Raw genomic sequence first — 26,665 nt, forward strand, 5'->3', positions numbered from 1 at the left:
ATTTAAAAAGGGCTCTAGAGGTGATCCTGGCAATTACAGACCAGTAAGTTTAACATCAGTACCATGCAAATTAGTTGAAACAATAGTAAAGAATAAAGTTGTCAGACACCTAGAAGAACATAAATTATTGGGCAAAAGTCAACATGGTTTCTGTAAAGGGAAATCATGTCTTATTAATCTATTAGAGTTCTCTGAATGGGGTCAACAAACATGTGGACAAGGGGGATCCAGTGGACATAGTGTACTTAGATTTCCAGAAAGCCTTTGACAAAGTCCCTCACCAAAGGCTCTTACTTAAATTAAGCTGTCACGGGATAAGAGGGAAGATCCTTTTATAAATCTGAAAACTGGTTAAAAGACAGAGATCAAACGGTAGGAATAAATGGTAAATTTTCAGAATAGAGAGGGGTAACTAGTGGTGTTCCCCAAGGGTCAGTCCTAGGACCAATCCTATTCAACTTATCCATAAATGATCTGGAGAAAGGGGTAAATAGTGAGGTGGCAACGTTTGCAAATGATACTAACCTGCTCAAGATAGTTAAGACCAAAGCAGTCTTTGAAGAACTTCAAAAAGATCTCACAAAACTAAGTGATTGGGCAACAAAATGGCAAATGAAATTTAATGTGGATAAATGTAAAGGAATATACATTGGAAAAAATAACCCCAACTATACATACAATATGATGAGGGCTAATTTAGCTACAACTAATCAAGAAAGAGATCTTGGAGTCATCGTTCTCTGAAGACGTTCAAGCAGTGTGCAGCAGCAGTCAAAAAAGCAAACAGAATGTTAGGAATCATTAAAAAAGGGATAGAGAATAAGACGAATATGTTATTGCCTTTACATAAATCCATGGTACACCCATATCTTGAATACTGTGTACAGATGTGGTCTCATCTCAAAAAAGATACACTGGCATTGTAATAGGTTCAGAGAAGGACAACTAAAATGATTAGGGGTTTGGAACGGGTCCCATATGAGGAGAGATTAAAGAGAGTAGGCCTTTTCAGCTTGGAAAAGAGGAGACTAAGGAGGGATATGATAGAGGTATATAAAATCATGAGTGGTGTGGAGAAAGTGAATAAGGAAAAGTTATTTACTTGTTTCAATAATATAAGAACTAGGGGCCACCAAATGAAATTAATGGGCAGCAGGTTTAAAACAAAAGGAAGTCATCTTCACACAGCACACAGTCAACCTGTGGAACTCCTTGCCTGAGGAGGTTGTGAAGGCTAGGACTATAACAGGATTTAAGAGAGAACTAGATAAATTAATGGAGGTTAAGTCCATTAATGGCTGTTAGCCAGGATAGATAAGGAATGGTGACCCTAGCCTTTGTCAGAGGGTGGAGAGGGATGGCAGGAGAGAGATCACTTGAGCATTATCTGTTTGGTTCACTTCCTCTGGGACACCTGACATTGGTCACTGCTGGTAGACAGGATACTGGGCTGGATGGACCTTTGGTCTGACCCAGTATGGGTGTTCTTATGTGGGATAGTTTGCTCTTGTGCCCTTAATAATGTTTCTTCGAAAAACTGCCAACTGTCTTCAATTGTTTTTCCCCTTAGACTTGCTTCCCATGTGATTTTACCTACCAACTCCCTGAGTTTGCTAAAGTCTGCCTTCTTGAAATCCATTGTCTTTATTGCGCTGTTCTCTCTCCTACCATTTATTAGAATCATGAACTCTACCATTTCATAATCACTTTCACCCAAGTTGCCTTCCACTTTCAAATTCTCAACCAGTTCTTCCCTATTTCTCAAAATCAAATCTAGAATATCCCCTGACAATGAATTCCACAGGCTGACTGTGCATTGTGTGCAGAAGTACTTCCTTATGTTTGTTTTAAACCTGCTGCCTAGTAATTTCATAGGGTATCCTGGGGTTCTTGTGTTATGCAAAGGAATAGATAACACTCCTTTCTTCACTTTCTCCAACCCATTCATGATTTTATAGACCTCTTTCATATTCTCCCTTAATAATTTCATTTCGAAGATGATCAATCCTAGTCTTTTAAGTCTCTCTTCGTATGAAAGTTGTTCTAAATCCCTAATCATTTTGTTGCCTTCTGTACTTTTTCCAATTCTAATATCTTTTTTTGAGATGGGGCAAGCAGAACTGTGGGTGGTACTATGGATTTATATAGTGGCATTATATGTATCTGTTTCCTAATGGTTCTTAACATTATTAGCTTTTTTTTGACAGCCGCTGCACATTTTGAGTGGATGTTTTCAGAGAGCTATCCGTAATGACTCCAAGATCTTTTTCTTGAGTGTTAACAGCTAATTTTGATACCATCATTTTGCTCGAATATTGGGACTATGTTTTCAATATGCGTTACTTTGCATTTATCAACATTTAATTTCCTCTGCCATTTTTTTGCTTACTCACCCCATTTTGTGAGATCCCTTTGTAACTCATTGCAATCAGCTTTAGACTTTACTATCTTGAATATTTTTTATCATCTGCAAACTTTGCCACCTCAGTGCTTATTCCCTTTTCCTGATAATTTTTTAATATGTTGAACAGCACAGGTCCCACTACAAATCCCTGGGAAACCCCACTATTTACTTGTTCACTGTGTAAACTGACCATTTAATTCCTATCTTTTTGTTTCCTATCTTTTAACCAATTACTGATCATGAGGGGACCTTCCCTCTTATCCCATGACTACTTACTTTGCTTAAGAGCGTTTGGTGTGGGATCATGACAAAGGCTTTCTCAAAGTCTAAGTACACTATATCAACTGGATCACCTTTGTCTACATGCTTTTAGACCCCCTCAAAGAATTCTAATAGATTGGTGAGGTATAATTTCCCTTTACAACACCCATGTTGACTCTTCCTCATCAGTGCTAGGAAAATTGTGGAATCTCCATCCTTTGAAATTTTTAAGAACAAGTTAGACAAGCATCTGTCAGGGATGGTCTAGGTAAACTTTGTCCTTCCTCATCGCAGGGACATGTACTAGATGACCTCTTGAGGTCCCTTCCATCTGTCTCTATAATATTATGTTCATCTATGTGTCTGACAATTCTGTTCTTTACTATAGCTTAAACCAGTTTGCCTGGTACTGAATTCAGGTTTACTGGCCTGTCACTGCCAGGATTGCCTCTGGAGCCTTCTTTAAAAATCAGTGTTACGTTAGCTATCCTTGAGTCATCTGGTACAGAGGCTGATTTAAGCAATAGGTTACATACTATAGTGAGTAATTCTGCATTTCATTTTTGAGTTCCTTCAGAACTCTTGGGTGAATACTATGTGGTCCTGCTTTTTCTCAATTTGTTACAAAACCTCCTCTATTGACACCTCAATCTAAGACAGTTCCTCAGATTTGTCACCTAAAAAGAATGACTTAGGTGTGGGAATCTCCCTTACATCCTCTACAGTGAAGACTCATGCAAAGAATTCATTTAGCTTCTCTGCAACAATATTGTCTTCCTTGAGTAGTCCTTGAGTACCTTGATCATCCAGTGGACCCAGATTAGTTGGTAGGCTTCCCCACTTTTGATGTACTTATTATTTTATTTGTTGCTGTTTTTTAGTGTCTTTTGCTATTTGCTCTTCACATTCTTTTTTGATCTGCCTAATTACTCTTTTACACTTGCCAAAGTTTATGCTCCTTTCTAATTTCCACAGCAGGATTTGACTTCCAATTTTTAAAGGATGCCTGTTTGCCTTTAACCACCTCTTTAGTCTGCTGATTAGCCAGGGAGCAATTTTTTTGGTCCTTTTTTTTTTATTATTATTTGGAGTATACCATTAGGTTAAACCTCCACTGTGGCATCTAAGTCTGTTCCATGCAGCTTGCAGGCATTTCATTCTTGTGCCTGTTCCTTTTAATTTCCGTTTAACTTGCTTCCTCATTTTTGTGTAGTTCCTCTCTTTGAAGGTAAAAAATGCTACTGGTGTGGGTTTCTTTGGTATTTTTTTTCCCTCCAGCGATGCTAAAATTTAATCACAGTGCGGTCTCTGTGACATCTACTTGTAGCTACAAGAAGCATCTGAGAAGTCTGAATTACCCCATTCATCTGCCTGGTGTGTTGACAGAATGCTCACTGGCACTGAACTCTTGCCGCTGTCACTGCAGCTAGAGGGGAGGGAGAGGGTGATAGAAGCCTAACTGCTGCCTTCCTAGCAACAGACTCAACATGGGCATGGCGTGAGTGACCAGTTCACAGAAGGGTGATGATGGACTCCCCCATGGGTTGCTCTAGTGTTGCTGGCCAGCCTACAGCGACCATGCCACCACTTCTTATTAATATACAGTGTGGTGCATGATACATGCTGGTTTTCATAAAGGCCCAGCTCTTGGAGTCATGTGAATAGAAGAGGGGGAAAAAAAAGCATTTTCTAGCCTGCCTGGTTGCATGAAGAACATGCCTCCACCAGTTAGGGGCCCCTAGGGCATCAGCCCCTGTTGGCACACTTAAAGAACTAGATCTTATTTCTTTTAAAAAAACACCACCTGATTTTCTAGCTAATCTTACGAGGGCAGCAGCCTGACTCCTGAGTTTTCATTGCCTGGCCCAAGGAAGCACATGACAGCAGCAGGGGCTCTCAGTGCCTGGGCCTTGGGGGAGGGGGCGGGGCTAGGGCCCTCACTTTAGCCCTGAGCACCGCCCAGCGCTGAGGGGAGGGGACAGTAGCGTCCTGCCCTTGAGGGGGCGGGGAAGTGGGCGGAGCAGCAGCAGCGGCCCCCAATAAAGCTTGACATTGAAATTGAAAGCGCCTCCCTGGTGGCGAGCTAGGGGAAGGGGCGCTCGCGCGGGCGGCTGGCTGGCCGGCTATGCGCCTGCGCACAGCAGCCGGGCAGGTGGCTGGTGTGTTGTTGTTCGGTGGTGGCGGCGGGAAGATGGCGGCGCACGGGGGCTCTGCGGCCTCCTCGGCGCTCAAAGGGTTAATCCAGCAGTTCACCGCCATCACGGGTGAGACGCACGGAAGCCGGGGGTGTGGGCCGCCGGGGCCCCGCGGGGGGCTGTGCACATCCTGTAGCCCTAATATCGGGGGGCGGTACAGGGGCAGCACCGGTGGGCTGGGCCCCGCAGCTCTGGTCCAGCTCCGGGCAGAACCGGCCTGAGGCAGCGGCGGCTTCCGGCCGGGGGGCGCGCGCTGTGCCCGGCGGATCGGCGCGGCACAGAGGCTCCTAGCAGAGGGGATGTGGGGTTCTCCCTCCTCCCCAAGGCAGGCCAGGCCAGGGGCTGCCCCGTTTCTCTGTGACCTTCGGGGTGCGGCCCTGGCCCTGCTCACCCGGCAAAGTCCCGGGTCCAGGAAAGCGGGCTTAGGCAGCCGAGCAGCCGCCCGGCCTGTGTCTGCGGCACAGAGCCCCAGAGCCGGGTGGGCGGGCGGACATTCGTGAGGGGACAGGCTGCCGGGGAGCTGGGGGTCTGGCAGGGAATCACTGTCTGCTGTACGGGTGACACTCCAGTGCTGTCAGATGCTCTTCTCCTCTTTCCTTCATCGCCAGGACAGGTGCTCCTTGCACTCAACAGAGACCACAAGATGCATCAGTCTTCCTCCTCCTGCTTCCGCCAGTGTAACTGAAGTTCTGTTTGCTTGAGTAATTAGTGGGCAGATTTGGTGTAATATGATCTGTGGATGTAATCTATTAGTGCATTGAAATGATGATCAGGTTTGTCGGCATATATTTCCCCACCGTTCTTACAAATGGCCTTGGATTGCTCCCAATGAAAATTCTTTGTTTGGTTTATCATGAGCACGTGATACAACTTGTGCATAATCTGTTTCATTATAGCTTCCTCTATTTGTGTGTCTTCACACCACAACAGAGGAGGGAAGGGTTTTAAAAGATAGGAAAATATGGCTGTCAAACTACTAAAATTGACTTAATAGTTCCGTCTATTCCACTCACCAAGTTTCTTGTTATAGCTAATTAAATTCAAGCTTGTATCACTTCTAATAGTCAGGTGTGATTGGCTCAAAATCTGGGTTAACGATACTGGAGATGTTAAGTAGCTAGTAAACTGACAGGGATACAGGTTAGCCTGTACCCTGGGAAATTCTTAGTAGGTCAGTTCTTTGTGAATCACAAACAGTCCTTTTTAATCCTCTCAGAGAAAGTACAATATTTTATGGCTCTGCTGGACCCCACTGATGAAGAATGAGGAGAAAGTCATTTAGTATATTTCTGCTGTAGGAAACGGGACTGACTTTTTGTTGTTGCTCACCAAGAAACTGGAAAAAATACACGCAAGAGCTACAGTGAAACTAGATGAGTTTTGGTTCACATTTCAGGGTTTGCAGTGCTCATTTAAAAGCAGATGCAACCTTAAATATTTTGTAAAGAAAGTAAAGCTGGTTTTAGAGCATTTATTAATTGTAGAACATTAGTGCAGACACACTGGTTCTAGACCAGAGGTTCTCAGGACAAGTTTTTTGGTGGCATCAAAGTGCGGCCACCAACTCTTGCTGTTGGCCACTCTCACACTTTTTCTTAAAATACTTAACTATCTTTAGGAAAAACAAATAAATATGCACATATACAGGTCCAAATCATTGTAATTTATTTATTGCTAGCTAGTAAGTCTGCTGTGAAAAGTGATACTTGTATGTTTATTAACATCACTTTTCACAGCAGCCGTACTTAGCCCTCCTAAGCCTAGGGACAAATTAATCCCTGGATTGGGGATCGGGGGAGTCAGTGGGGGGCTGGAGCCCGAAGCCCCGTGGCCAGAGCCCGAAGCCCCGCATCCAGAGTCTCGGGCCTGCCGCCGCACAGCTGGAGCCTGCGGATGGAGCCTGAAGCCCCTTGGCTGGAGCCTGCTGCCCCGCCACCCCAGGGCTGAAGCCCAAAGCCTAAGCCCCATCGCCCCTGGGAAGGTGGGGAACTCACCGGCTGCCTGATCCTCCCACCTTGTTACCCAGGTGTCTCCAGAAGGGTGAGGACCCAACCCTGCTGGCAGCCGGCCCCCAGCAACCAACACCAAGGCGATGCATCCAGGAGCAACAAGGAGAGGGAAGGGGCTGCTACGTTGCCTCTTCCCCCCCTGATCACAGCCCAGGAGGCTGTGACCGCAAGAAAAGCCCCTGGTGGCCTTGTTCAGCTACGGTGGCCACATTTGAGAAATGCTGTTCTAGACAACTTTTGTCTTCTACATGTAGTGATAGATTTTGAATAGCAGAGACCTGAAAGTGGCAATGTCTTTGCACATAACTCTCTATGGGAGTTGTAGGGTGATGTGGTCATTTCGAAGTGTAAAAATGTTTGAGCATTGCTGATATAATGGCAATAAAATGTAATGGGCATTTTTATAACAAATTGTGATTACAGTTTAAAGAAATTAGATGTCATTTCCATGCTTTTACCTTGTTATCTCTGATATCTAGTTTGCTTTTGTATTTATTCACCATTTTAATTAAGGCCTCAAAATAGAGTTGACTTCTATCAAGATTGTTGCTACTTCTTTTGGCAAATTGTCTTTGGAAAGTTGCTCTGTCAGACAAGTTGACATTATCTGTGACTTAATGTAATAGCATAGGTCATTCAAAGTCACTTTATCCCAGTGGTTCTCAAACTTTTGTATTGATGACCCTTTCATACGGCAAACCTCTGAGTGCACCTCCTTTATAAATTTAAAACACTTTTAAAATACATTTAACACCATTATAAATATTAGAAGCAAAGCAGGGTTTGGGCTGGAAGCTGACAGCTCGTGACCTCCTGTGGAATAACCTCGTGGCCCCCTGAGGGGTCCCAAGCTCCAGTCTGAGAACCCCTGCTTTATCTAGACATTTTCCAGTCATTGAAGTGTTTCATTTGCTGACTGGGCTGTTCTGACTAGAACTTCCCAGGAAATCTAGTGTTGCCAAATACAGGTTGAGTGACTAAGATAACATGGGTTTAAGCCAAGGTGGCTTAATTTACTACAACTCTAACTTTATACAATATAATCTTGTTTTCTTCTTTGCTATGGTATTTGGACACTTAAACTAATGAAAATTAAACTTATCATGAGTACAAAAGCTGCCCCCAAGGCTAACTCCATTGAATTTCTGCCTCTGTAACTCACTAACTACCTTCACCTACTGTGACCTGAAGAAGAGCTCTGTGTAATCTTGAAAGCTTCTCTCTTTCACCAACAGAAGTTGGTCCAATAAAAGCTACTACCTCACTCAGTTTGTCTCTCTAATATCCTGGGACTAACATGACTATGACAACACAGTCCCTCTGTGGGATGGAGAACTCACACTTGTGCTCTGATAGGTAGACTGTTAGGGAAAATAAATTCCCCAGTTGAGAATGGCATGACTAACTTTGGGATACTGGTCCTGGAGGGGAAAGGTCTTTTGATGTAGAGAAGGAGGTGGTACTGCGAGTTAATGTTGTTACTCGTATCCATGAACAGTAATGGATACGGTAAGACACTGAGACTGGGAACTGTTTTAATAGATGGACATGTATCAACATGTAAACAAACCTTCCTTCTTTCTGCCAGTTATGCTCGTCTTCTCTGGAGTGAGCATCTGCTAGTTCTCTTTTGCTCACTCTGTATCTTGGTCAGATGATAAATAAAGTAGGGAACATAGTCTTTCTGCTATAAATATCCATCATACACTGGCTGAAACCGTTATACCCTGGGTGGATAAAAATCAATGATTTTTTCTTTTTAAATCCAAAAAAATCGAATTTTTTTGATAAAATGCTTTTTGAGGAAAAATCCAATCTAAAGATGGATACATTATAGCTAAAAAATATCTCATCATAGTATAGGGATTATAAATTCTAATTCTATAGTATGAGACAATAGATTCATGTAATGTTTAAGAAGTTTTGGAATTGATTTCCAATAGTTCATGGATTAGGGACCCAATCTTATGAGGTTCCAAGGGCTTCTGTATAGATTATTTAGGTTAATCTTTCTATCTACCCAATGGGACTCAGTGCTCAGTCTAGAAGATACCGTCAGAGATGCTTAGTTTTGTGGTTCTCAGACTGGATTTGTGTCTCCAGAGATAACATGCTTGTTAACAGCAAAAATATTTGAAAATAAATAAATAGAGGTGAGAAATAACAGACCTCGGCCCTATTGTCCCTCTACAAATTTGTGTACAGAGAGTTAATCCCTTACCGCTCTCTCTAAAAATGCAAAATTTCAAAAAGTTCAATGAATAGAAAATTATTAGGGGGCGGAATAGATCTGGACAAGGAGAAGAAGTCTGGAGATAAATGTGAGGAAGGAGGGACAGTCAGTAGAAACAAAAGTGAAACTGTCTGAGTAGCATATTCCAGAATTCTTGAGGTCTTTCTGAGCCTAGCCTTCATTGATTTGAGATCTACCATAACATTCTGTCACTAGAAGGGAAAACCCATAATGGCAGCAGGCTGTAAAAGAGACCCAGTTTGGGAATATTTTAATGAAGTTCCTGTACCTGTGGGTAAGTCAGGCATGCATGCAAAATGCAAACAGTGCAACAAAGAAATGCAAGGCCTGGTAGCCCGAGTGAAACAACATCACGAGAAGTGTTCCTTCCCAGGAGGAAGCTGCGTTGAAGATGATGAAAGGAACATGTCTGAACGTGCAGGATCTTCAGGTTGGTCAACTTTTTTATTTCATACTTTTTTCTTAATGACTACCTGTCTTCCTTCTGGACTATTCTTGAATTTTCATGTTTGAGCAAAAATATAGAGTAACAACTGTGGTACTATCATTTTAGATGCAGTTGTGATTAAAAAAATAAACAGCTGAAATAAACAGATCTTCCTTTTACAATTTCACCTTTAAAGTAGTACTAAGTGTCAGTGAATTCAATGAATAATACTAAATTAGCAGTATGGTAATAATTAACTTCATTGACTTATTTTCTTTAGGAGAATCCATCCTCAACATACAGGATTCTGAAGACTATCCACCTTCAAGATAACTCTGAAACTATAGAAAATAATGGTGATCTACCAATGATAGCATTTCAGTCCACACCATATATGTCACATAGTCATAGTATATCACCTGTAGCAAAGAAGAAATTTTTTTTTCCATCATCCAGAAACAACCATAGATAAGTTTGTGGTAAGAACCAGCAGATTACAAAAAAAGGTAATTGATTAAAACCTTGCCTGGTTTGTTTATGCAACAAACTCTCCTTTCCGTATGATTGAGAATCCACATTTCATTAACATGGTTCAGTCATTAAGACCAGGATAGAGTCCACCCAATGGAGCAGATGTTGCAGGCAAATTGCTGGATAAAGTGTACGAGGAAAAAATTGAGCAGTGTGCAAAAGGTCTAGAGGGTGAAATTGTTAGCCTGAGTCTTGGTGGGTGGAGCAATGTCCACGATGATCCTGTTATGTGTGCTTGTGTGACAACAGAAGAAGGGAATGTCTTCCTTACAGAAACTATTGATACATCAGGAAATACACACACAGAAGAATACTTACTAGAAGTAGCAGTAAAAGCTATAACTGTAGAAAAAAAATTCAAATGTCTAGTACGCAGCTTGGTCACGAACAATGCTGCAAATGTATCCAAGATGAGAAGAAATTATTTAGAAGAGAGTGAAGAGAGTCCCAAGCTAATAACATATGGTAGCAGTGCTCATTTGATGCATCTCCTAGCCAAAGACTTCAGTGTTCCAGAAATAAAGGCTAATGTTGAAATTGCAAAATACTTCTGTAACAACCACTTCGCAGCAGCTGCTCTGAAAAAGTGGGAGGAACCAAGTTAATTCTCCCACAAGATGTGGGATGGAACTCAGTAGTGGACTATTTTGAGCACTATATCAAGAACTGGCCTAATCTGATGACAGTTTGTGAACAAAATCATGAAAAGTTAGGTGACACAGTTGCAAACAAAGTTCTCAACATTGGCTTAAGAGAAATGTTGAACACATGCTGAGTACCCTGAAGCCTATTTCTGTAGCCTTCAACAAAATGCAGAGAAATAGCTGTTCCATTGCTGACGCTGTTGAAATTGGGAAAGAACTGAGTGAGATCTTGAAGAGAAATATGCAATGACAGAGTTAAATCACAAGCCTTAAAAAAATAAATGGGACAAGCACTATCTACAGCTCATTTTCTTGCAGATATTCTCAGTACTCGGTACCAGGGTCAAGCCTTAACTGTTGAAGAAGAGGAGTTGGCTATGACATGGCATTGTGGAGGGATGATTGTTGGATGTACAACTATAATAAACTTCAGAACTAAGGGTGAACCATTCAAGAAATATGTTTGCTGATGATGTGAACTGGTGGAATTCACTTAAGCACTTGGATTCAGAGACTGCTGAAGTGTTAATCTCACTTTTATCAGCATTAGCTGCTTCTGCTGGTGTAGGAGAATATTTTCTTCCTTTGAACTAATTCATTCCAAATTGATAAATCGTTGGGACCTGAAAAAGCAAGAAAGCTTGTTTTTCATTTCCAGATTATGAAGAAACAGGAAAATGAAGATGAAGATGACTGAGTTCGCTGCAGAAGCCAATATTTTAAGTTTCTCATGTTGAGGTGGCTGACATAGTTGATTTAATTTTTTTTTAAATTTCATTAACTATTTTAGTTAAAAACAATTTTAACAAAAACAAACCTGACTTTAAAAAACTTCAATGTTTAACTACATTCAAAAATTTATATGCTTGTTTTGTTAAAAATATTATATATTTGCTGTTGAAGAAAAAATCCAGAATACATAACTTTATTTTAGTTAAATAAAACAATGTAAATGTCTGCCTGGTGATGTTCTCCTAATACAGCATGCAAGAAAATCCTCCAAATATTAATGATTAACATGTTGAATTGGAGATAGTTCACCTCCCAATGACTTCATAAATGTCTGCTTCAGTTACCTTTGGTAAATGAAATAACCAAACAAGCGTTCATTTTCTGATATAACTGTAAAACTAATCTGAAAAGTTTTCAAAAGAAATCACTTTAAAAATGTGTAGTGTAGGTTTCATTTTTAGACGGTACACATCTATCTCTGAGTTGTGAAGAATATGTTTTAAGGTTATACCAACCAAAGAATGCACTTTTATATAGAAATCCATGATTAACGCAGGGTGGACTCGATTTATACTCATTGCTGATTTAATATTGAGTTTTTCATAGAGTGATGAGAAGTTGGTAGTTAGTTTTGTGTATAACCCAGCATCTTTCTGGATCATTGCATCTTCTTCATGTTTTGAATTTTGTGTTGGGCAAAAGTCTGAGACCTGTTTAAAAAAAAAAAAAAAATAAATAGCTACTGCTAAACTTTTTTCTTTTTTAAGGAAGGAGATAGGATTGAAGTAGAGCCACATTTCCATGTCCTTTTTCCCCTCTCCCAGGCAAGATGTGTATATTAGTGTTTCTTCTAATGGTTTCTAAACTATAAATGCAAAGCAAGTGACAGCCATATATGTTGTGCATTCTTACTAATTACTAATTCTCTGAAAGAACAATCTTGTCCGTCAGCTATTCCCAGGACCTCTTTGATCAGGGTCTTGATACTATTTTCTGAGACTTTTTTTGTCTTTTGCATTATAGGTGCCAGTGAAAGTGTGGGGAAACATATGCTTGAAGCATGCAACAATAATCTAGAGATGGCTGTCACTATGTTTCTGGATAGTGGAGGCATAGCAGAGGAGCCCAGCACCAGTTCAGCAGCGGTGTCGACTGTCCGACCGGATACAGAGTATGTGCCTGTATGAATGTATCCATATGAATGAATAATGTGTGTTGAATAATGGTAGGATGGAAAGGTGGGAAAGTTTTATGGTATCAAGGCATTTTGCTGTTGCATTGTTCATTTCTCTCAAACCTGCTGTCACTTCACTGTTACTATGTAGTCGTTTAATGATCTTGTCCACTTTTCCCTGCTCTGGTAGGGCCATTCTAGCAAAACTTTTATCTGGTAGTAATGGTCTTGTGGCTAAAACACAGGACTGAGTTTTAACATAAGAACGGCCGTACCAGGTCAGACTAAAGGTCCATCTAGCCCAATATCCTGTCTACCGACAGTGGCCAATGCCAGGTGCCCCAGAGGGAGTGAACCTAACAGGCAATGATCAAGTGCCTCTGCGCACTGTGTGGACATCTTCAGAGAACTATCCATGATGACTCCAAGATCTTTTTCCTGACTCGTTGTAGCTAAATTAGCCCTCATGTATAGTTGGGGTTATTTTTTCCAATGTGCATTCCTTTACATTTATCCACATTAAATTTCATTTGCCATTTTGTTGCCCAATCACTTAGTTTTGTGAGATCTTTTTGAAGTTCTTCACAGTCTGTTTTGGTCTTAACTATCTTGAGTAGTTTAGTATTATTGCAAACTTTTCCACCTCACTGTTTACCCCTTTCTCAAGATCATTTATGAATAAATTGAGTAGGATTGGTCCTAGGACTGACCCTTGGGGAACACCACTAGTTACACCTCTCCATTCTGAGATTTTCCATTAATTCCTACCCTTTGTTCCCTGTCTTTTAACCAGTTCTCAATCCATGACAGCTTAATTTATGTAAGAGCCTTTGGTCAGGGACCTTGTCAAAGGCTTTCTGGAAATCTAAGTACACTATGTCCACTGGATCCCCCTTGTCCACATGTTTGTTGACCCCTTCGAAGAACTCTAATAGATGAGTAAGACACGATTTCCCTTTACAGAAACCATGTTGACTATTGCTCAACAGTTTGTTTTTCTATGTGTCTGACAATTTTATTCTTAACTATTGTTTCGACTAATTTGCCCGGTACCGACGTTAGACTTACTGGTCTGTAATTGCCGAGATTACCTCTAGAGCCCTTTTTAAATATTGGCGTTGCATTAGCTAGCTTTCAGTCATTGGGTACGAAAGCCGATTTAAAGGACTGGTTACAAACCTTAGTTAATAGTTCCACAACTTCACATTTGAGTTCTTTCAGAACTCTTGGGTGAATGCCATCGGGTCCAGGTGACTTATTAATGTTGAGTTTATCAATTATTTCCAAAACCTCTTCTAGTGACACTTCAATCTGTGATAGTTCCTCAGATTTGTCACCTACAAAAGCCAGCTCAGGTTTAGTAATCTCCCTAACATCCTCAGCCGTGAAAACTGAAGCAAAGAATCCATTTAGTTTCTCCGCAATGACTTTATTGTCTTTAAGCGCTCCTTTTGTATTTCGATCATCAAGGGGCCCCACTGGTTGTTTAGCAGGCTACCTGCTTCTGATGTACTTTAAAAAACATTTTGTTATTACCCTTGGAGTTTTTGGCTAGCCGTTCTTCAAACTCCTCTTTGGCTTTTCTTATTACACTCTTGCACTTAAGTTTTAAGAGACTTGGGGTTTGTTTCTTGTTTTGACTTGGGAATATTACCTGTTCTCACTGCTGGTGTTAAAATAGTGCCTAGAGGCCAGCCCTTGTTTGTGTTGTACAAACATATAGCAAAGACATGGTCCCCTGGCCTGAAAATTGTACTATGACTCAATTTCGTCACCTGTACGTTTTGGATAAAATTTGCGTACTTAACAGGGATATTGGTTACAAACCATGCTAGCTAAATTCTGCTTTCAGGGGACACAGAAGCTACGTCTTGCATGGTAGATGTGTATGTGATGGTAATGACAGTTACTTTCACCTCCCTGTCACTGCTTTGAACTTGGTCTAAATTGAATTAGTTGTGGCTGAAAGGTAATTAAGTTTTTGGTCTTCAAGAGGTGGGTTTTGGTCTCTGTCCGGTTCCTAGGGGGCTTGTGTCCTACCATAAACTCCATAGCAACATTTGGCATTTATTGGCACCCATGTTGTGCATGAAAGGCCAGAGTGTGAATAATTATGAGGAGCATACTACCCGCTCATATGTAGAGTTGGTCACTGAAAGGCATGAGTGAGTTGCATTTGGGCATGTAGGGAAGTTTGCAGTTCTGCTTCCTTTGCTTTACCAGTTCTGTGGATAAATAGATAACTTTGACCCTGGAAACAGTCTTACTAAACTTTCTGTCTAAATTCAGGTTAATTATAGAGGTGAAAGTGCCAGAAAAGGATGTACTTGAGGTTAAAACAGCTGGAGTGGTGCCAACAGTCCTAGCTGATGCTAAATTCTGTACCTTTTTGCCATTTGCTTTTGACAGGTACTGAAGCTAAACATTTATATTTGTCAGTATGGAGGCCTTGTTTCTGTGCAGGTTCTTTGTGAATCAGTGACTTTTATACCACTATAAGTTAAACCCAATAAGTGTTTTATTGGAATAAATTTGATACCTTGGCTCCATTCAGGAGTCAGCAGTCCATCTCCTAAACTTCAGACACAGTGCCTAGAAGACTGTGAAGAAACTGGGTAAAACAAATAAGCATTTCTCTCTGCGTTATGTAGGGTTGTAGGCTCTAGTCTGTGACCCCTTCTGTACCACTCTTTATGCACGGAACCTGTATGAGTCAAAGAACCTCTCTCAATTCAGATCTTTTAAACATTCACTTCCTGCGTGGAGCCTTTGAGCCACCTGAAATGATGAAATAATTAAAAATTTGTACAACATCCTTACTTCACCTAGATATTATGCATCTGTACTTTTATCTATATCATTTAAACTGCAAGATCCTTGGGCAGGAACTGGTATTCTTTGTTTATAGAGTGCCCAGCACATCCCTCAGTAAATAACAAGTTATTTTCCTTACTCTGGTAGGGATGAAGTACGAGCACCAATTCCACAAAAGCAGGAAATTTTGGTAGAGCCGGAGCCCTTGTTTGGAGGTAAGATTTGTTTGTGTTTTTGTTTTATGTTGCTACTGGCCTGGGTGAATGACAAAAGAAAAATCGTAACTGACTGAGGGATTGTCTACACATACCTACATGGTGCAACTGCACCACTCTAGGTACTCCACCTACTCGAGAGGCAGTGGCTATGTTGATGTGAGAAGCTCTCCCCCCGACCCCCAGTCAGCACAGCGCCGTTTATATCAGGAGTTCGGTCAGTATAAATGCATTGCTCAGAGGATATGGATTTTCTATACCCCTGAGCGGTGTAGTTATACCAACATAAGTCTAGAGTTTAAACCAAGCCTGAGAAATTGATTCCCATCGCTACTACTTTCTGCTGTTCTCTGCAATAACTCTACAGCCATAGGATGTGATTGCACACCTTGAAATACCTCTGTGCAGTTGGAAGTACGGTTTTTCAAATGAGACTTAAGTAATAAATCATGCACCACTGGAAGTGCAGTTTGCTTCATGTGCCATTTAAAGTGGGTGCTGCCTCATAAGCTATGCCAAAATACTCCTGTTTTCTGGCTGAGTACAGTGGTCCAGGAACAGAACTGGAAGATACTTCTCCCACATTAGAGATGCTCAAAGTGCTGGTATTGCAGGACAGAGTGATTAGTGATGAAGAGAAGAATAGGTGAAGATTCAAGAGAGCTATAGCTACAAAGGAGTTAGGATTAGAAATGAAGTCAGAAGTATATGAAGGGTAAAGACAAACTATTAATGAAATGTTAAAGAAAAATATTTGATTATTTTAGTTCTGCTTTGTGTTGAATTTCTTGAATCATCTGAACCTACCTACCTGCTGAAGAAATATTATTGAGGAAGCTTAGAAAGTAGGAAGTTTCTGAGAACGGGGGTGGTTCCTGGGCGTTCTGCAGTCAATATGCAATGGGCATTGCTATGTAATACACTAAGGTCCTAGTAATTGGACACTTGGCACAGTGCAAAGGATACCGTGTGAATTTGTTTTAGATGGTAATAGTAGCTTTTCCCATTTGTTGTTGCAGTTTGTAGTTTACTCTCATTTTCTCCTTATGGAGAATAAACTGAAGTTTTGAAATGCACCTTGTAGTTTTTATTTACTGTTTGCTTTAAATATAAGATTGCTTTATTATCTTTTCGCTTTTGAAATGTTGCCTCCGCCCCCCCTTTATTTTGAAGTGAAGGGCTAATGAGAAGATGACTTTCCTGCTAGTTAAAATATTGATCTTCTTAGAAGTGGCTATTTATGATCATCCCTGGCAACCCCACTAAAGGTTCAGGGTCCCATTGTGCTAGGCACTGTACAGACATGTAAGAAAGGACAGTCTTTGCCCTAAAGAACTCAGTCTAGGTATACGGATATTTGGATTTGAATGTTGTCTAGTTGTGTTTTTGCATGGAACTGCCGTGAGAATGAGATACTTAAATTGTCTGAAACAGAAGATAACAGCAGTTCATAGCCAACTATTAAATTACATTCCAAAGAAACACTCAAATATAGGACAGTGTTTTCAGACTTGCATGCCTAATCTCAGGTTCCTAAAGCCATACATAAATACCTAATTACAGGCAGGTGATTTTCACAAATGCTGAGAACTTGTAGCACCTGTTAATTTGTGTGAGATTTATGGGTGCTCAGTACTTAACTCTGAAGCCTGAAAAAATTTTATTATAATGTACAAAGCAGATTACTTGGGGTAAAAAATATTATACCTTTTTTAATAGTTATTAGAGATGGAAATTACTCCTGGGGGAATTGTGCGCTACTGCATGTGTGCAGAATTCATGTCCCCCGCAGATTTCTTTGCTTCCCCGCAGAAAATGACGGGGAAGCAAAGGGAAGCCACACGAGCTGTCATGCGCCCCTTCCCAGCAGTGCGGGCACATCGTTTCGAGCGCCCGGAGCAGCCAGCAGAGAGGTAAATCACTGTGGAGGAGACTCCACAGCCAGTGGCTCTTACCCTGCGCCGGTCTTAGCTGCTCATCCCGGGTGGGTGTGGGGGAGGATGATGGGACCTCTTTCCTTGCTTGGAGTGGCCTGGTCCAGATCAGACCCACCCCTAGAAACCTCCCTGGCTCTAGGGAGCTCCGCACTCTCCCAGGCCCACCCTGCTTCCTCCTCCATTGCTGCTCAGCCACAGGGCGAGGGGGTCACTGTATGGGGAACTGCTCCTCCACACCTTTCCCAACCCCGTGCATCCAGATCTCCACCAAGCCCTTCTCCCCTGCACCCAGGCCACCCTCCACACCTGAACCCCACCCCATCATGCCTTTTCCCCCATTCATTCAGAGCCCCCAGCCACTTAGTCCCTCACCAAGGACCCCCACCCCATACTTAGACTAACCTCTACTGAGGCCCCTTTCACCTGGACCACCCCGAGAAGCCCCCGCACCTAGACCTCCACTCCACTGAGCCCCAGCCAGCTGCACCTGGACCTCCACCTCATCAAGCCCCCCAGCACCTAGCCCCCTCCGCCAAGCACCATCCCTCCCAAATCCAGACCCCCCTATGCCCCAGTTATCTGCACCTGAACCCCTTGCAGAGTCCCATTCCCTTGCAACTGGAACCCCCCAACTAGCCCCTGAGCATTCAAAATCTCACCTTCCTGTGCCCCCCACAATATACCTGCACCCAGATTGCCCAACACAGAACCATCTCACCCAACATGTGGATCCCCCCACACTAAGCACCTCTATTCTTGGATCCTGCTGGGCTGAGCCTGCTTACCCCACACCTAGACTGAGGGCTAGGGCTGGGTGTTTGAGACTCTGTCCCTTTCACTTACTGTCTTGGTGCACTGGGGTGAAAGGGTAGGGCCCCAGGGTGTTTCTGGGGCAGGCCTGGCCCTCATGGTGTGTCAGGGTCAGGTGCAGCTTCACCGCCAAGTTCTTGTTGGGGGGTGGGTAGAGCTGCAGGGTGATCTCGCACCTCCATGCAGCCAGTGGCCTGTGCTCCCCACTGCCGTGCTGGAACTGTCATGTTTGTTTATTGACAAAATATGCAGAATTTTGCAGAATTTTTAATTTTTTGGTGCAGAATTCCCTCAGGAGTAGGCAATGCCCATTAATTCAACCAGTCAGTCCCCTTGCAAATTGATTTTTTTAAAATCAGGTTTTATGGTGTATGGTGGCCTCTTTCCATGTACTTTGTGTATTGAACATCTCCTGTAACTGAATTACTTTGAAAATAATGTCTTAATTGTTTAAAAATGACCATTCCTAGGCAGACAAAGATTTTAATAAATTGCTCTATGGTGTCTTGTCTTACTGGCCCATCAGGAGTACTTTGGAGCTGTAGCTATAGATAGTAATGCCAGGTGACTTCAGCCCAGCCCTTTATCCTGGTATTACAGAAGTCTTTGTGAGTTAATTGCCTAGCAGAGAATTGGAACGATATCCCTTCCCCCTCCTTTTGTGCTCAGAGGCAACTGCATAGAGCTCCTTGAGGGGGGGTTTACTTGGGGATAGGGTAATAGCAAAATTCCTCCTTTTGAATCCAAGTATTGCCCACCCTGCCCAACAGCCAAGAAGATAATGTGAGCGAGAGGCCTGACAAAACTAAATTGGAGAACTCTGGGAGTAGCTGCCTTCCTAGAGGATTTTCCATTATTACTCCTCCAGGACATATAGTTATTTTCTAAAGTGAGTCCCTGTTTTATGTTTTGGGTTCAGTGTGGTAAGACTTATTTAATTTGAATACTGTATAGGACAGCATGGCAGAAAAGCAATCAGCATGGGTATGTACAAACATATCAGAAATGGGAGGCCCAGTATTTTACCTGCTTTCATCAGCAACCTGGATTTGCTTTGAGGAAAGACTTGTTCTTGGGGGGATATCCTAAAGTAAAATGTGGTGGTACTTGGATCTGTTGTTCTGATTTCCCCCCACCCTTACCCAGTGACCTTACTCCTCTTTATATGTATGCTTTGGGTCTTCAATCTTTTTGCATCACAACTTTATGGTATGCCATCATTTAAAAGCTATATTGTCAACGAATTACTTTTAAATTACATCTGAGATCTTTTTTATTTTAATATTTTTAAAGCTCCTAAACGACGCAGACCTGCCCGTTCAATATTTGATGGTTTTCGGGATTTTCAAACAGAAACCAGTAAGTATCTGTGGTTCATTATGGTAGGGTTTCTAGTTTGTTGTGTAACTTTGTGGTGTGGAATGAACAGAGTTATCTTTCCATGATCATTGGCTGCAGTCATCAAACAGTTTTTAATGTTAAATGAGATTGGAATTTCCTATGCAGTGGGCAATATTCTATTCTAAAACTACTTTATTAATCTTTAATTGTAGTGGTACCATTACTACTTTTATAATTAAAGATGTGTCTATTTATTAACTACAGCTGTCTCCCCACAGATACTAGTTTCACAGTGAGGACTGCTTTTATAATCATGGCAATTTTAAATAGCTGTGAGGTGATTATAATTAAAATGCCAAGTCATGGAAATATGAATCTTGGCAGATACTATTGGATCTTGTTGTGACCTTGATGCATACTTCCAATCTTATAAAACAAAATAAAACACACAAACTTGTGTGTGCTCTGTGGCAGTACTGGACACATGAGTAAAGTACTTGCCATACCGGAATGGACTTTGATAACCCAGTTTAATTCTTCAAAAGCATCTTTTTCCCTTGGTGGTGGGGGATGGAAAGGTGGGGAGAGAACTCAAGAATCCTGGAGAAATTAAAGCTCTCATTCACTAATCTGGTCTCTTGTGTGGCCACTGTTGCTGTGCGCGCACTCTTGTTAGTCTTCACATTAGTCCTGGGTTTTGCTCGGCAGCACAGAAAGTTCTCAGTGAATCTGTTTAGCCATTTACCATTACATCTGCCCACCTATGTGCAAAATCTACAAATGACAAAAGTAATAGAGAAACTCTTCTAAATCATAAAATTTCAAAAAATGACTCCTTTGGCAGGTGGGACAAATGCAGCCTTAATTTTTTTATTGTTAATCATTTGTATTACCATAGTGCCTAAGAGCCCTAGTCATGGACCAGGACCCTTTTGTGCAAGGCACTGTACAAAAACTGAGCAAAAGCTGACAGTCTTCTACTGGCATCACTCAGAGTCCCAGTCAGACTCTCCAGTAGTAATCAACCTATTTAAAGGTAGTGTCATTGGCTTCTCTGTGAATAACCTATACTTTACTGCACATTTTTTGACTCCAACGCATGGTCTCAGACAGCGTGCTTTAAATTATTTGAACAAAAGACATACAGACTGAGGAGTCTGTTAAAGTTTAGTAATGTACTGGGAAGTAGTAGATTTAAACAATACAATAGAATGTAGGGTTCCATTACTCTATTTACTCCGTTTCCACAAAGGAAGACGTTCCAGACTGTGTTTTGACACATCCTTATAATAATCCAAAGTGGAATGGCCCACGTTGGTGCATAAAAAGTGGACTCTACAGCTCCATGGTCACCAGCATGGGTCAGATAGATAGAACACGTGACCTTTTGTCTGTTACTATGGTGTGTGTTACTAAAAGTGATTAATACTGCGGGCATTGTTTTATTCTTTCATATCACTATACTAAATGTCTGACAATCTGGAAGCATTCCACCATGTCAGCTGTAGCTCTTGAAGGTATATGATCCAGTTACACATTCATCTTTCATCTAACTTAATAACATTCAATAAAAATATACAAATACACCAAAAGCTTTTTTCACCTAAATGAAAGCTGGAAACTTTATAGTTTAAGTCTGACACTAATCTGGCCTTTAATGTTTGCAGACATGTTTCCAGGGGCTGCAAAATAGTGATATTTACAGGTACAGGAGGCTTCTATATTCTGGTCCACTGCACACTTGCTTGTGTCCAGTGGAGAGTTGGCGGACCATATGGCCCTCGCTCCCCATTTCCAACTGCTAAACTGCATAAAAAAGCAAATGCAGAGAGTATTTTAGGTAAGCAATTGCTGTAATGCCCCCAAAGGTTTCCTATGATCACAGATGAGCATTCAAGGTGGCCTCATGGCCATGAATGGGAGAGGTGGTATCCGCAGGACACTGTTTTTCAAGGTGTGGTATAGACTGTAGAAAGAGTTTGAGAACTTCTGACCTATAAGAGGTTGCAATAACTAAGTCTATCTATGAAAAGGATGTGAAGAAATACCTGATTCTGTCAAAGGGGGCCTTTGATGTTTGTGAAGGTGAGGGAACAGGTGAAAGATCAAACTAGAAATATTTTTGGATGTAGGTCAGTATTTGAAAAACAGGAGCCTAAGTTTAGACTACTAAATCCATATTTGGGCACCAGAATAAGTTGCCTGATTTTTTTTTCACAATCAGATCCCACTAATGTGTACATTTTACAAATATATTTAAATGAGAGTTCAGTGTTCAGCACTTCAGAAAATCAGAGCACTTAGTTGCCTTGTTATGGATTTAGAACCTCGACTTTAGGATCTTGTCTTCAAAATAAATCATGGCCTGTGCACTTTGTAACCTTTGTAAAATGATTTCAGCCAGGTGAATTTGTATGTAGGGAATAGGGATGAAGACAGCATAATGCACTGTTGTGAGTATTTTGTCTAATTCAACTCCTGTTCCTCCCCGGGCTGTATAGTTCGACAGGAGCAGGAGCTGCGGAATGGAGGTGCAATAGATAAGAAACTCACTACTCTTGCAGACCTCTTCAGGCCTCCCATTGATCTGATGCACAAAGGCAGCTTTGAAACGGTAAGTTTCTGTCTTTCAGTAAGACTACCTATGTGTTCATTGGGCATAACTTGTAAGCCCTACATCAACATGCATGTCCAAATTGATTTGTAGCATGATCGTACAATACATTACAAGAAAACAAATAGCTGCCAATATTTAGAAGCAGACTAGCACTTGCATGGGGTAGTAATTTTATCCGTTGTATAGGACTGATCTTAGCAAATAGTGACTGATTTCTAAAAAGGGTATGCTTGTTATCCTCTGTTCTCTTCCCTGGCCCACTCTTTCCCTTTTTTTTTTCTTTTTCAAATGTGACCCTGATGAGCAATTGTCACTGGTGAAAGATTTCAGTGCATGAATGAAGCTAACTAGGATGGAAGAATCCTAGTTATTTAAATTCAGGAAAGGTGCTGTGGCTAAAGATTTTCTGTACAGGTGCTCTGAGTACAGGATTTCTGTGCAGAAGCACGATCTTTCTGCACAGAAACATGATGGTGATGGCAATACTATTCCACAGATCAAGTAGTATGATCATCATCATCAATATTGTCCTCGCTCTTCCCTCTCTGAGGAATTCCAGAGCATTGTAATTGCCTGGTTCTCTTGTCTCACAGATCACTATTTCATCACCAATGTTCCTCAGTGCTCTTCTCTTCTCCCTTGATGCACTGAACCCTTGAGAGGGGATGAGGTAGCACAAGGACAGGTCTCTAACTGCTTCCAAGTCTACACGTCCACTCATTTGTGACCTCTGCCTCTTTGTTCAGTTTTACAATTGTGACTGCATCTGGCATCTCCCCCTGATGTCCCAACAACTCAATTGTAATGTGGCAAAGACTAGATGGTAAGCTTATTGGGGCAGGGACCATCTTTTTTGTTCTGTTTGTACAGCTGATCCATGACTAGGGGCTCGCAGAGGAATTTATTTTTCCACCATCCCCAAAACACTCTCCTGTCCATCAGTTAACTGCTATCCTCATTCCATGTTCTTTTGTCATCTTTGCTCTTTTATGCTACTCCTATGCCTGGGACAACTTCCTTCCTCTTGTATACCTGGTAACCACACATTTTTCTAGACCATCCTCAAAATCACTTCTAGCTAACTACAGCTCAGGCTCAACTAGCTAACCCCCCTCTACGTACCTAACTAGATGATACATGTATGAAATTTAGTAAACCTAATGTGACTTTTAATGGTCATAAGCTAAAGTTTTTGCCTCCAGAAATATCGAAGAACAAATGTTTCATACTGCCTACCCCCTCAGATCTTGGTATTATCTTATTTAAATAAATATTTAGATCATTTGTTCCTGTATTAGATTCTGAATTCCTCAGGGGAGGGGCCACAGCTTATTTTATAGATAGGGCTACTCACATCTGTGATATTTAGATGGCAGGAGTGGCAGTATCCATTCTAGTTAAGGTTGCATGAGCATTTCTATTCAATCCCTTATTGTCAATCATTCAGATTTTTGTAGCTCATCTCTTTGGGCTGAAATTTTCTAGTTTTCATCTGCAACTTAAGTTAACTTACGCACTTGTTAATGTTTTGGGTTTTTTTTGAGGTTTTCTGTCATGACCAGTTGTCATTTTTAAATAGGGGTGAGGGGGGAGTAAGCTTTTCCAACTATTATAAATAAATAAATACAATTTAAAAAAATTGCAACTTTTTGCACCAGCTATTCCCCACCCTTGATCTAAACGGTTATGGATAGAAAATTCAATTTTGGCATTGGCAGTAGCTTTTGTTGAGGGGAAAAATGCCCTTGAATGTTTCAGTGAGTATTGATTTGTCTTTGGTCAAGTTATGACCCATTCTTCTTGTGATCAGTACGCTTTACGTAGGGTTTATTGCTATCTGCATGTGGCTAACTTGGCTGTATTGTGAAGGTGTACACAGGTTGAGGCAAGGATTCTGTAAGAGCCCTGATTTAGTCCTGTAGACCAATGGTTCTCAGTCAGTGGTATGCATACCTCTGGGGGTATGCAGAGGTCTTCCAGGGGGTAATTAACTCATCTAGATTTTTGTTTAATTTTACCACAGCCTATATAAAAAGCACTAGAGAAGTTAGTGCAAACTAAAATTTCATGCACACAATAACTTGTTCATACTGTTCTGTATACTATACATTAAAACATAAGTACAATATTTATATTCCAATTGATTTATTTTATAATTATATAAAAATGAGACGGTAAACAATTTTTCAGTAATAGTGTGCTATGACACTTTTGTATTTTAGTCTGCTTGTGTAAGGAAATCGTTTTAAAGTGAGGTGAAACTTGGGGTATGTAAGACCAGTCAGATTCCTGAAAAGTAGTCTGGAAAGATTGAGAACCATTGTTGTAGACAAAGTAATAGGGGGAGCTGCTGTACACTTACACCTAAAGGTTTGCAGGAGAGGGCTCTCTGCAACTCCTCATGTTTGTGGAAAAGAGCTCCTCAGTAAATGGGAGGGGAATTCATTCTTGCAGATCTCCAGAGGTCCGTGGCACAGAAGGTACTACTAACAACAATATGTTAGTCTTAAACAGCTTGAAACTACCCCCACCTTTCTTTTTAAATAACTAGGAAATTCCACACACACCATAAGCCTGTATTGAAATCATTAAGATTGCATGTTTAAACACTGAAGTGTCTTTGAAACTGTAGAAAGTGTGTTGTGTTTTGAGAAACAGTATGTGAGCAAGTAATTAGTCTGTCATTGCATGCCATATGCACAAGGAGGCAGAATTGATATTGCTCATACATTCTCACTGGCATTGGCTCATACATTCTCTACCATATTCAGCCTTGCAACTAATCATTTTCCTTAATGTAGACTTCAGTATGGAACAAAAAGTTAAAATGGAGTTGAGCCCATACACTAAACCATTGCGACACTAAATATTGTCTTTGTACACAGATCTGATTAGGGTAATAAAATAGAGGAGAGGTGAAATGAGGCACTTTATGATAGGAGTTACTGTAGAGTACTTGAAGATGAGGGAAATATGCATGAAGAGTGTGAAGATGGGAATTGGATGCGATTCAGGGTTGGAAATAATAAGAGGAGGGCTTAGTCATGGTTAAAAGGAATGTTCAGTTCTTGCTGGATAGCTCTTGAGAAGATCATAAGTGAACACTTGGTTTCATCCTACTCCCAAAAGAACACTTTTGTATGTCACAGGCCTGTCCTCTTCACCACGCCCACAAGCATTGTAGGTGTAATTAGCAGTATCTACTCGGTATACACATCAAGCTTGCATAGCATGGGATCTGGTAGTCAGGATTCAGGTCCATTCTTAGATGTTTGTAAGCAACTAGCCATGTGGCACCTGGTTCTAAACTTTTAACGAGTAAAACGTTTATTTGACCTTTAAAAAGCTTAATAAAAATTATGTTGTAGAGCTCAATGTTGTCTCTGTGTCCATATCAAATACTGTTACTTGGAAGACATCTTTTTAACCTGAAAACTATCAGTTTTGCTTTAAATCAAGTTTGGGCCTGTTTATCCTCACATGTAACAAAGGTTCTGATGGCCAAATTAGGCTGTCCTTTAATCTTGTACAATCCTATTAGTCAGTGAGTTTGTATTGGTGTAACTTAATTAGTAAAATACTTATGAATTTCTGTTTCTAACACCAAAAAATGCACAACTATAGGGCTGTGTGGTATAAATGGAACACCAAATATGACCAGCTGTTTGGACCAACCAGTTCAGACTCCTTCTGTTTTATTCTACCACATATGAGCAAGTGAACTCTGAGAAGATGCTATCTTTTAAAATGTGCAAAGTTTGTTTGGTTTGTGTGTCACATTTTCTCATATATTGGACACGCAGCGTGGTCCAGTAGATAGATCCCCAGACAGGGATCAGGAGACTGGGGATTCTATTTCTGGCTCTACCACTGACTTTCTGTGACCTTGGACAAGTCTGTGCCTCTATTTTCTTTCCCTTGTGTGTCTAAACTGCAAGCTCTTTGAAACAGTCTGTGTGTTTATATAGCACCTGGCACAGTGTGGGGTTCCAATAAATAAACTTGATATTAGTTCTAGTTAGTTCAGTAATACAAAAGGGGTCATTCAGAAATATTCATCATCTTATCAAAGTAAATTGTGACTGCTATTGAACCAAGTCACATTTTTGTAGAAAATTCAGGTACTGCAAGTCATTTCTGGGAGTCCAGTGCTTATCTAATGCTGTAAACTCAATTTTTATTATAAATAAAGGTAGTGGAAAGAGTCTTACTACTTGAAAGGACACAGTATGAAATCTGATCAGCTTTAAAAATGAGTTTAAAGTAATTCTGGCATTACACCTGCCCTGAAGCACTCCCC

General features: G+C 41.1%; 1 protein-coding gene across 4 annotated transcripts in view; it reads left to right on the top strand.

The window, feature by feature from the left end:
- Positions 1–4,742: 4,742 nt before the first annotated feature.
- The window catches only part of UBXN7 (UBX domain protein 7), a 51,090-nt gene continuing 29,167 nt past the window's right edge, over positions 4,743–26,665 (top strand). The window contains exons 1-5 of one of the 4 annotated variants that reach the window (XR_004001879.1): positions 4,743–4,929; positions 12,481–12,628; positions 15,593–15,660; positions 19,701–19,766; positions 22,250–22,362. Coding sequence is in view for 3 of the 4 variants with exons in the window: in XM_030574441.1 (XP_030430301.1) it covers positions 4,791–4,929; positions 12,481–12,628; positions 15,593–15,660; positions 19,701–19,766; positions 22,250–22,362 (534 nt within the window). In the remaining variant the exon portion in view is untranslated. Of the gene's footprint in view, positions 4,930–10,038; positions 10,057–12,480; positions 12,629–15,592; positions 15,661–19,700; positions 19,767–22,249; positions 22,363–26,665 lie in introns of those variants that run through there. The other 3 variants (XM_030574441.1, XM_030574440.1, XM_030574442.1) reach the window with 3 other exon arrangements.

The sequence above is a fragment of the Gopherus evgoodei genome, chromosome 9, assembly GCF_007399415.2.
Source record: "Gopherus evgoodei ecotype Sinaloan lineage chromosome 9, rGopEvg1_v1.p, whole genome shotgun sequence".
In the NCBI taxonomy this organism is placed as follows: Eukaryota; Metazoa; Chordata; order Testudines; family Testudinidae; genus Gopherus; species Gopherus evgoodei.